Source organism: Aegilops tauschii, chromosome 4 (genome assembly GCF_002575655.3).
Source record: "Aegilops tauschii subsp. strangulata cultivar AL8/78 chromosome 4, Aet v6.0, whole genome shotgun sequence".
In the NCBI taxonomy this organism is placed as follows: Eukaryota; Viridiplantae; Streptophyta; class Magnoliopsida; order Poales; family Poaceae; genus Aegilops; species Aegilops tauschii.
The window spans coordinates 61,939,270-61,949,663 of record NC_053038.3 but is presented as its reverse complement, the minus strand read 5'-3'; the positions used below and the strand labels follow the sequence as shown (position 1 = coordinate 61,949,663).

The following is a 10,394-nucleotide window of genomic DNA, read 5'->3' as shown; positions in this document are numbered from 1 at the left end:
AGGCGCACCAAGATCCCACCTTAGAAGGAATAAGATCATTGGGGAAGGGAAATGATGGGATTTCTTTCCCCCACCTTTGCCAATGCCCCAATGGACTTGGAGGGCAAGAAACCAGCCCCCTCCACCCCTATATATAGTGGGGAGGCGCATGGGAGCAGCACCCCAAGCCCTGGCGCCTCCCTCCCTCCCGTGACACCTCTTCCTCCCCGCTTGCGCTTGGCGAAGCCCTGCCGGGATCCCGCTACTTCCACCACCACGCCGTCGTGCTGCTGGATCTCCATCAACTTCTCCTCCCCCTTGCTGGATCAAGAAGGAGGAGACGTCCCCGCTCCTTACGTGTGTTGAACGCGGAGGTGCCGTCCGTTCGGCGCTAGGACCATCGGTGATTTGGATCACGATGAGTACGACTCCATCAACCCCGTTCTCTTGAATGCTTCCGCGCGCGATCTACAAGGGTATGTAGATGCACTCCCCTCTCTCTCGTTGCTAGATGACTCCATAGATTGATCTTGGTGACACGTAGGAAAATTTTGAATTTCTGCTACGTTCCCCAACATATACCTCTGATTTGGCCATCGTGATTTGCTTTATTTAGCATTGCTGAAAGTCCCTCCGCGCACAAGTGAAAGAGATAGGGGGAGATAGAATCCCCCTGCCGCAATCCGCTACCCGGTATAACCACATCTGAGATATCTCCATTCACTCTTAACCTGTACGAAACAAGTCTTGACACACTTCATAATTAACTGTACAAACTCATCAATGAAGCCCAACTTCTTCATAATTCCTTCAAGAAACAGCCACTCTACCCGATCATAAGCTTTACTCATGTCGAGCTTGAGTGCCATGTATACATCTTTACCTCTCCTCTTTCTTCTCATGAAGTGGGTCATTTCATAGGCTAAAATAGTGTTATCAGAAATTAAACGGCCTGGCACAAAGGCGCTCTGGTTGGCTGAAATAATCTCATCCAAGATTTGTTTGAGACGGTTTGCTAACACTTTAGACACAAGCTTATACACCACATTGCAAAGGCTAATAGGGCGTAGATCTTTGATACGATCAGGATTCCGAACCTTTGGGATAAGCACAACAATTGTTTCATTCCATCCCTCTGGTATACTGCCGCCTCGCAACACATGTAATACCTCTCGTGTCACAGCTTCGCCCACCGTACTCCAAAATCTCTTATAGAAAATAGCCGGCATACCATCCGCACCAGGTGCCTTAAGATCACCCATATCATCAAGGGCTCGCTTCACTTCCTCAACAGTGTACTCCTTTATTAATAGATCATTCATCTGGGGTGTCAACTTCGGTTGTACTGCTTGTAATGCCTGGTTAAAATTTGGGCCTGCCACAGGGGTAAACAAGTTAAAGAAGTGGTTAGAAATAAATTCCTTCAGACCAGCCTCCCCTTTCACCTCCACACCATCTTCCCCGATGAGCTTTTCTATTCTGTTTTCTTTCTTTCTAGCCGACGCAAAGTTGTGGAAAAATTCAGTATTACGGTCTCCCTTTACCAGCCATGTTGCATGAGCTCGTTGCCGCCAAAAAATATCTAGTTGTTCTTCCAGCCGATCAAGTTTATACCTGATCACCTGCTCACGCCTCAGACCTGCTTTTGTCAGGTTCCCACACCGGCATTTTTCCAAGTTAGCACACAGTTTATTGATACGTTATTGCAGATCCCCAAGGACCTCTCTGCTCCAGGCATCAAGCTTCTGTGACACAGCCTTAATAAGTTGTGCAACTGTGTTCTCTCCTCGGTCACCAGCCTTTTGCCAAGCATCCATCACAATGCTTCCACAATCATCCTCTAATAGCCAACGTGCCTCAAAACGTTTATTCAGATTATTTGGTTTCGGCCTGGGTCTCTTGGACGCTCCATTGACATGCAAAATAACGGGCCGATGGTCAGAATGTTCAGGGCAACCATTTACCACTTTATACCCGGGGAAACGAGCACACCATTCAGCATTTGCAACAGCTCTATCTAATCTTTCCCGAATATACCCATCAACACGAAAATTATTATTGCGCCAGGTAAAAATGTCACCCTCAAATCCGAGGTCATTCAAATTACAAAAGTTCAAAGCATCATGAAAACAATTCATAAAGACTTGTGTTCTGGCCACCCCACCTTGCTTCTCAAAGTTGTATAAGATCTCATTAAAATCACCCATGCATACCCACGGTAAATTCTCCTGGAGGTGTAATGTACGTAATAGCCGCCATGTTTCCTCCTACAATTCAGTCTTAGGCTCCCCATAAATCACTATAAACCTCCACTTGAAACCATCTTCCTCTGTAAAAGTAGCATCAATATGCATTCGCCCAAGCCAACGGAGACTCAAATTTATTTCCCTCTTCCAGAGAAGTGCCAATCCTCCACTCTTCCCCTCACAAACTTTGAAGACCATATGAGGCATGTTTAGGGTATATCTAAGCTTTTCCACCTTATTTTTATTCAGCTTTGTCTCAGAAAGAAACAAAACATCGGGGTACTCCTTCTTCTGCAATTCTAGAAGACCTCGAACTGCCGGCCTACCCCCGAGTCCCCGGCCGTTCCAAGAAATAACTTTCATTTGTCCTCGCAGGGCTGTTCCGGCAGCCCCGTGTTTCTTCCCTCCCGATCTTCCGTTTCTTACCTCCCTCTTCTTCAGTGTCCATCTCCTCTAAGCATCTTTTCTCTCCAACAATCACATCTCCTCTAAGCCACAAGCTTTTTTTGTTGGCATGACGTGTGCCATCATGTACGCGTCCCAGTTGTAGGCTGCACAGGTACGCGACACAAGGCAGGGCCACCAGCTTATTGGGCCCATGCGCCAGACTCACATGCTCGGCAGAAGGTCTCATCGCTCTCCATTTTAGCCGGGCATAAACTTGGAAGAGATATGCAAGATCCATGTGAGAGTAATACATGTATCACCAAACGCATCATGACACAAATAAATAAATCAAACTTTCCCTAACTGAACACTAGCCCAAGAGAAAAAAAAACAGTTCGTAAGTTCCAGTCTCAACTTCCCACTCCCTCAGCTATGGCAACCTCAATTACTGCCAGCGTTATGTATACTACTCCCTCCGTTTCTAAATATAAGTCCTTTTAGACATTTCAAATGGACTACAAGATACGGATGTATGTAGACATATTTTAGAGTGTAAATTCACTCATTTTGCTTCGTATGTAGTCACTTATTGAAATCTTTAGAAAGACTTATATTTGGGAACGGAGGGAGTACTTTGCATCTTGCTAGTTGGCGTCGGTCGCAAGGGAGTCAATGAATGAGCTACTCAAACTAGATTATGTCTAAGCCGGATCAAGGAGTATAAGATTAGGAATGCGCCTACCAGCAACAGCTCACATCGTGCCAATGAATCTAGATCCAGAATAAAATGTCCGTCATGCCGCCAGATGAGGTGAGAAAGAGGCGGCTGGGTGGAGCCAGCATCAGGACGACCTGGAAAGACCGGCCGCGGCGGCGGCGGCAGAGATGGCTGGATGCGTGGATCTGGATGTCAAGTGTCGCTTAAGTTCAGTTATATCAGACGCACTGTTTAATTGTCGAAGCTCTCCCCAGCCGTCCATCTGCCATCCAACGGTCTCCAGCGGCACTTACTGGTTCGCGCCGAGAGGAGGATGCTGTGGACGTTCATCTGCGATCGGACGGCCCAGGTTGGTCCTCGCGTCACTATTTGAATTCCCTTTACAGCTTGTACCCTTTTTCCTTTTGCTTTACTGCTTGGTGATGATGTAAGCAAAGTTGTCAGAATCGGGATTCTGAATCAGATCGGAGCTTCGTTCGTAGGATCGTGAGCCGTAGAATCATAACTACCACGATCGTAGAATCTTAGATTCTATGAGCAAAATCGTAGAATCGGAGGGGCTAGTTTGGATCGTAAGGTCATAAGGTTCTAAAACTTGAGTCGTGATTCTGACAACTTTGGATGTAAGGCCAACTCCAATGCGCCGACCCAAACGGAGACGAAATTTGTCAGCTTTTTATCCGTTTGGGTCGGCTGTAAGGGCGGTATATGCCCCTTATCTGCTTTTTCCGGGTAGTGCGCCCAACCGGTCGACCCATTTGATCCGTCTCGTTGGTTTTTTTTCAACAAACATATCTTCATCATCAAACATAGCAAGTAGATTGCAAAATGAAGCTAGAATTCATGCCATCATACAAAATAATTGCATATCGGTCATACTTAATGCATGTCGGCGAGCCGCCCCGTGGCGACATGGCGAAGTGGGACGTCCCAAGAAGGAACCCGTACGTCGGCGGTGTTGTGGACATGTGCGGCGACTCCAGAAGCCTGGGCGGGCGGGCTGCCGACGATCCCGTGTTGGCCACCGCAGCGACAGTGACGAGAAGGGCCGGCTCGCAGTACCCTAGCAAGAGGAAGGCATGTTGCACTGCCTTGGCGACGAGGGCCTCTCTCCCCGTAGCGGCGGCCTAGGTCTGAGCATTGTTGTGGCGACGACGTCTTCTTTGCCCTTCTCGCTCTTCCTCCGACTAGCTCGCTTTGCCATCTGGCTCGCCCTCTGCTCCGGGGTGATCTCCTTCTTCGGCTTCTTTAGGGCCATGGCACGGGCAGCCATGACGGGGACGGGGGCGATGGGGTTGGGCGCGCAGCCATGGCAGGAGGGCGGGAGGGATTTGGGAGGGAAATGATGGGAATGAAGATGATGTGCTACAGACCGGCGGGCTAGGGGAGGACGTTGCAGGCATCCACTACCTGTCCACGTGAACGTAGACCCGACCCAAATTTGGGCCAGGAATGGGTCCAAACGGACAAGAAAAAGGACATTGGTCTATTTGATTCGGCCCGTTGGGCCTTATTTTTTGTCCACACAGACCCAAACAGACCAAAGCGGATGAAATGCGTCTCTATGTTGGAGTTGGCCTAATGGCTATAAGAGCGATGGCCCAGGGCCTCAAGGGGGCATTCGTTCATGTACTGGGTTGAACCCTAGCTGCCTGGTTGGCACCTATATGTGTGTGTGAAAGTTGGTAGGACCCGAGAATTTTCTTCTCTTTGTGAGCTACAACCTCCGTAACTTAATGAAAGACATTTTACAGTCTAATATACTAAACTACAAAAGCGTTTTACATTAAGTTACAGAGGAAGTGCTTTCTACTCTGATTGCTATGGAGAATTTTAGATAAATCGCATGCTTAATCTAAACTGCAAAATTTCCTATGTGTGTAACCTTTATATTGAATGGAGAAAAGAAAAAAGTGGTAAAAAGGTTTATGCCTCCACCACCATCACCGTGAGGAATGGTGCAAGAACACCATTATGGGACTCCTCGTGGCTCCTTGGACACGCAAGCCCAAAGATTGCTCCACTCACCTATGAGGCCTACTCGAGAAAAAAAAAAGAAGGCGCTAGAGGCTCTTAAGAAAAATTCTTGGATATTAAAGATCAATGCATCCACCGTTGTCTCCGTCTACCACATAAGGGCGTTTTTTACCCTTTGGATGTTAGTGCACAACTTCCGTCCCGATGAACATTTCGAGAACGACATTGTGTGGAAACACACAACCGATGGGCTCTACTCGGCGGCCTCCGCCTCCAAGGCACAATGCTTGGGCATGATCCTCTCTCTCACCCATGGAGCAAAAGAAAAAACCCATACGAATCTCCGACTAAACCAAATGGTTATACTCCCCCCGATCCATATTAATTGTCGCAACTTTAGACAATTAATATGGGTCAGAGGGAGTGCCATTGATTGACATTTAACTAGTCTCAATTTGCGGATAATTAGAAATCTGCTTTTCTTTTTACGGGTAACTAGAAATCTGTATTTGTAAAGCAAAATTATTTGCTCAATTTTTCGCTGTAAAAGGTGAGAAAACTAATTAACCTGAGTCGATGACACCGATGATGACACCCTCCCCCATCCCGGCACTCGCCAGAATTCCGTTGGGCTGGTCGTGCGGCAGCCCCATGAAGTCCCAGCTGCGAGTTGTATGCGTACTATGGACTTGGTTCATCCTCACGCTCGTCACACCAGGTAGCCCTGTGTTTTTTAGTACAGTATGAGAATGATTCCAGTCAAAAATTTCATGTCTCGTAACTACAGTAGGGAGCATGCATGAACGAATGTGTATTGCACGCTCTGTTACCTCCGAGTTTCCCGGCCTGCGATTCTGTGAGCATGGCGGAGAAGCCAGAGAACCCATGCTTGTAGCTGTACACCATCGACCTGGAAGCAGCCTCCTCGCTTCAAAACGAAACAAAAAGATTGTTTTTATGTTGTACTTACTATACAAGTATAGTATATATTTGGCTGAAGTGCAGCACTGCAGCATGCACCATGTATTAATTCTTTTTCTGTACCTTCCGAGAACTGAAGCCAGGATGCGGTGGTGCGAGGCAGTGGCGTCATCAGCGTTCTCGTGCAGTCTTCTTTTCTCCCCCAAGTAGACGATGTACAGCTACAACCAGTTTAGCACACTCAACATCCCCAGCACTACTACACGCTAAACTGTTGCAAGTGAGTAATATCTTGGGCACATGATAAACTGTTACAGGTAATCTTTGGTCCTTACCTTCTTCGCTTCGTCAGGCGAAGCGAGACTGATACCATGGAAAGCGAAGAGCGCGACGAAGATCAGAGCGCAGATGGTCGGAGCAAACCTCGTTGAATCCATGTTGTATTTCTGTTGGTGCACCGATGTTGTTGCTGCTGTGGAGCTATAATGTTTGCACTTGCAATCAGGGCACTTGTGTGTATATATACTCGTGATCGATCATGCCATCAATCAGTTGCATGCGTATTGTTTAGTTAATCCTCAAGCATCGTTGGCACGCACGGATAGGGAACTCCGGGGAATGCAGAAACTTCGGACGCTCCATCCGCCATATTTCCAGGTCAACTTGTTGATGGCTCAACGTGGCAGAAATCTGATTTCGGTGTCTGCTGAATTTCCAGGTCAAATTAGCCTGTTGATTGTCAACCTGTGCTTGGCTCACGCATGAGAATTTTCCTATGATGTTGAGTGCTTTCGCGTGTACGTGCTGGCTTAGCTTAGCAACACTTGTTTAATTATTATTTTGCTGAAGAAATCTTGAATACCTGATGCGTGTGCCTCTCTACTCTTCGGTTGGTAACGTAGCCTGACTGGATAGAAATTGTTATTTTGTACCGAAAGTGACCAACAAACAGGTGTGTGGATAAAGTTGCGACTTCTTTTCAAGGATGAAACTGTTTAAGGTTGCTCAGAGACATTTTGAGTTCAAACCGTGGAAACTGTCCTTCACTCCTTTCTTTTCTCTGTGTGTATATGCTTTGTGGCTTTTGCAGTTAACGGAAGAAGGCAGACTAGCCTACTTGCTTGAATTCTCATGGGTTCACCCAAAACCCATGTAGTTATCATAGTTGAGTTAAACATCGCTGAGAACCTAAACTCACTTACATTACCCAAAAAAACTTTCGCCCTGCTTTATATATAAAGCAATACCAACAACAAACCGGTACAAACGCACGCCACAACACATGCACACACCCAAGGCAAGATACATAGGCACTGAGCGCAACAACACCATCCCAAGCACTACAAGAGACGCCAGGTCCTCGACCGTGAACATGCCACCGCGAAGAGATGAAGCCGCATACGACGAACCATGTGCTCCAAGGCGGCGCCTTCAGGAAGGAAACGACACCGGAGCGCCGCCACCGCACGACCTGAGGGTCAGAGTTTCCCCTGGAGCAACACACGGGCAATGATTGCCGCGACGATGCCTTCAGGAAGGGAACGAGTTTCGCCGCCGCCGGTCCGTCCGAAGATAGAACAAGTTTTCACCCCAGCCAATACTCACCGCCACCGAACGCCACATCCCGGTGACCATGCCGCCCACACGACCATGGTCATCGGGCAGCACCAAGCCACGGGCTCTGCCCAAGAGCACCGCGACACCACCATTAGGGCCGCCGCCCCGGCATCCAAGACCTCGACGCCACCTCACCCGCCACCCACCGCTACCCCAACCAAAGAGACAAGAGGAAAGGCCCCGCGTTTAGCACTCCTGAGCTGCCCCCAGGGCCGACACCCACTAGGCCGACCAAAACTGGCCTCCATCGGCCCGTCCTACAGCCGGGCGCGAGACAAGCTCGGTCCTGCTGCCGGGCGCGAGACGAGTCCGGTCTTGCTGCCGGGCGCGAGATGATCGGTCCTGCTGCCAGGCGCGAGACGGGTCCGGTCCTGCTACCGGGCGCGAGACGAGCGATGAACCACAACTAGGAGAGGGCCAACACTTTGAAGAAGGTAGTGCCTGCGCGACAAGGAGAGGAATCGAAGGTCGATAGGGGCGCTCACCGACTGGCCGACGCCGAAGAAGTCCGACCGCCGCCGTGAAACGACCCCGATCACCGCCGTGAGCCACCACCACGCTGTGGCAGCCCACATCCACGCCGGGACCCCGAGGGACTGCGCCGAGCCCCCTGCCGACAGCCATGGACCAGATCCGAGGAGCAGGCCGGCAACCGCCGCCTACCCCTCCCGAAGCCGCGACCATGACTAGCCCCGGGCTCCGCCCTGCGCCACCAACCGGGTCCCCGGCGACAAATCCAGCCGGATCTTGCCGGAAACCAGCTCGCCTGCAACCCCCTGCACCGCCACCGCGACAAATCCGTCGCCACCCCCTGCACCGCCTGCTGGACCCCGGTCGCCGCACCACCGCAGCCACCACAAGCCTGCGCCGCCGCCCCGCCCCGTCGTTGGCCACCACCACTGGAACACGGCAGAGCAGCCACCAGCCCGCGCCGCCGCAGCCCGCGCCACCTGCCGGCCAGATCCGGCCGGTGCAGCCAGGCACGCACCACCCTCCAGCAGCCCGCCGCGCCGTCAAGCCCACCGGACGTCGCCGTCGGGAGGTGAGTGCCACCGCGCCGCCGCACCCCACCCACGCGCGGCGCCCTGGCCCGTCGCATCTGGCCCGCACCAGACACCACGCGCGAGGAGACGAGAAGTCCCGCCGCCGCCGGTGCCGGCCGGGCTTCGCCCGATCGCACCCTGTGACGGTGGCGGGGGAGGAGGGAGCGCCCGGCGGCGGCTGCTAGGGTTGCCCTCCCCGTCGCCTGCGGGGACGACGTGGGAGGGGAGGAGCAGAGGTGCTTTGCTTCTGCTCAACTCACTTACGTTAGGACTTAAACACAGCTGAGAACCTAAACTCACTTACATGAGGACTTAAACCAGGTCTCTAAACAGGTGTAACCAAAGTTCTATTCCCTCTGTTCCCAAATATAAGTCTTTCTAGAGATTCCACCAAGTAACTACATACGGAGAAAAACGAATGAATCTACACTTTAAAATATGTCTACATACATCCTTATGTTGTATTCCATTTGAAATGTCTAAAAAGACTTATATTTAGGAACGGAGGAAGTAGATCATTACTAATGGTGAGAGGACAATTGTGATCTTCATTTCTAAAAATAGCCGCATTCCTTGAGTCCTGAATCTTGCACAAAACAGTGAGGAGCATCTATGTCCAGATGCAAGGATCAAGCCCAGAAGGAGGTGGAGTGAGCCAAAGGTCTTGAAACCTGTCAGGCGCGGTGAGGCCAAGCTATAACCAAATTCGAGTAGTAGTCGGACATGAGATCAAGAGGTGTAGCGTGTCTTCTGACGTGCATGGGCAACGCAGACAAATGTGCATCTGGGGCTAAGTACTTGTCGAAGAGATTAGCTCGCGTGTTAAGTCTTCCTCTGAATAATAACCATGCAAAAATCTTAATTTTGTTGGGGCTTCCCGAGTGCCAATCGAGATCAGTGTGATCATCCTCCTCACCTTCGTGCATGATGATATCATAGGCCGCTTTGGAGGAGAAGATTGGCCCATACACAAGGTAGCGCTTGTTCACACCATCTGAAAGCTGGAAATCCTATAACAATAAAGAAATAACAACAACTCGTTCAAGGCATCAACGGTTGTTCACACCTCTATGCACCTCTGATTTCTCCACCATTTCCATCATTCCTTCAGCCATTAATTGGTTCACAAACATACATTTTTTCCGTTGCATTCGAGACAGAGGATACTAAACAGACTCAGATGGCGATTTTGGCAGGCTTGTATTATTGATAGTGGAGAGTGTCTCGACCACTGCATCATAACATAAATTAGGAGGGGAACCAAACATATTAATCATGAGTTATTGGCATATTACCTGGCCTAGATTTATTGGAAAGAAACAATGGGGTTGCCTTGTTGTTTTCAGAGTTTGTCTTTTTATCTTCAGCAGCCTGCACCAAATTAAGACACTAGCATTGCTATCATTGGCCAAGTCAGATAATAGGAAAGCAACATTGGCACAACGAACGTTTGGGCAACTAGCCAACACCAAATTAACACAATATGGCACAACTATCATCAGCCAG

At 49.8% G+C, this 10,394-nt stretch overlaps 1 protein-coding gene across 3 annotated transcripts; it reads right to left on the bottom strand.

The window, feature by feature from the left end:
* Positions 1-339: 339 nt before the first annotated feature.
* Positions 340-9,186, bottom strand: LOC109763361 (subtilisin-like protease SBT3.8). Of its 3 annotated transcripts, XM_045227397.2 has the most exons (6): positions 8,331-9,186; positions 6,564-6,931; positions 6,352-6,449; positions 6,138-6,235; positions 5,876-6,031; positions 340-1,354 (listed from the first exon to the last, which is right to left on the bottom strand). In XM_045227397.2, the coding sequence occupies exons 2-6, from the start codon at positions 6,663-6,665 to the stop codon at positions 666-668; spliced, it is 1,143 nt and encodes a 380-aa protein (XP_045083332.1). In that variant the 5' UTR covers positions 6,666-6,931; positions 8,331-9,186; the 3' UTR covers positions 340-665. The 3 variants fall into 3 exon arrangements, with proteins under 3 accessions (XP_045083332.1, XP_045083333.1, XP_045083334.1); XM_045227398.2 differs by lacking the exon at positions 6,564-6,931 and having other exon boundaries at positions 345-1,354; positions 8,331-9,185; XM_045227399.2 differs by having other exon boundaries at positions 764-6,031; positions 8,331-9,184.
* Between the last annotated feature and the right edge of the window lie 1,208 nt (positions 9,187-10,394).

Coding starts and splice junctions, on each gene's coding strand:
- LOC109763361 (XM_045227397.2), bottom strand. CDS start 6,665: ATGGATTCAACGAGGTTTGCTCCGACCATCTGCGCTCTGATCTTCGTC. Junction 6,450..6,563: donor CGCCTGACGAAGCGAAGAAG/GTAAGGACCAAA, acceptor AACTGGTTGTAG/CTGTACATCGTCTACTTGGG. Junction 6,236..6,351: donor CTGGCTTCAGTTCTCGGAAG/GTACAGAAAAAG, acceptor TTCGTTTTGAAG/CGAGGAGGCTGCTTCCAGGT.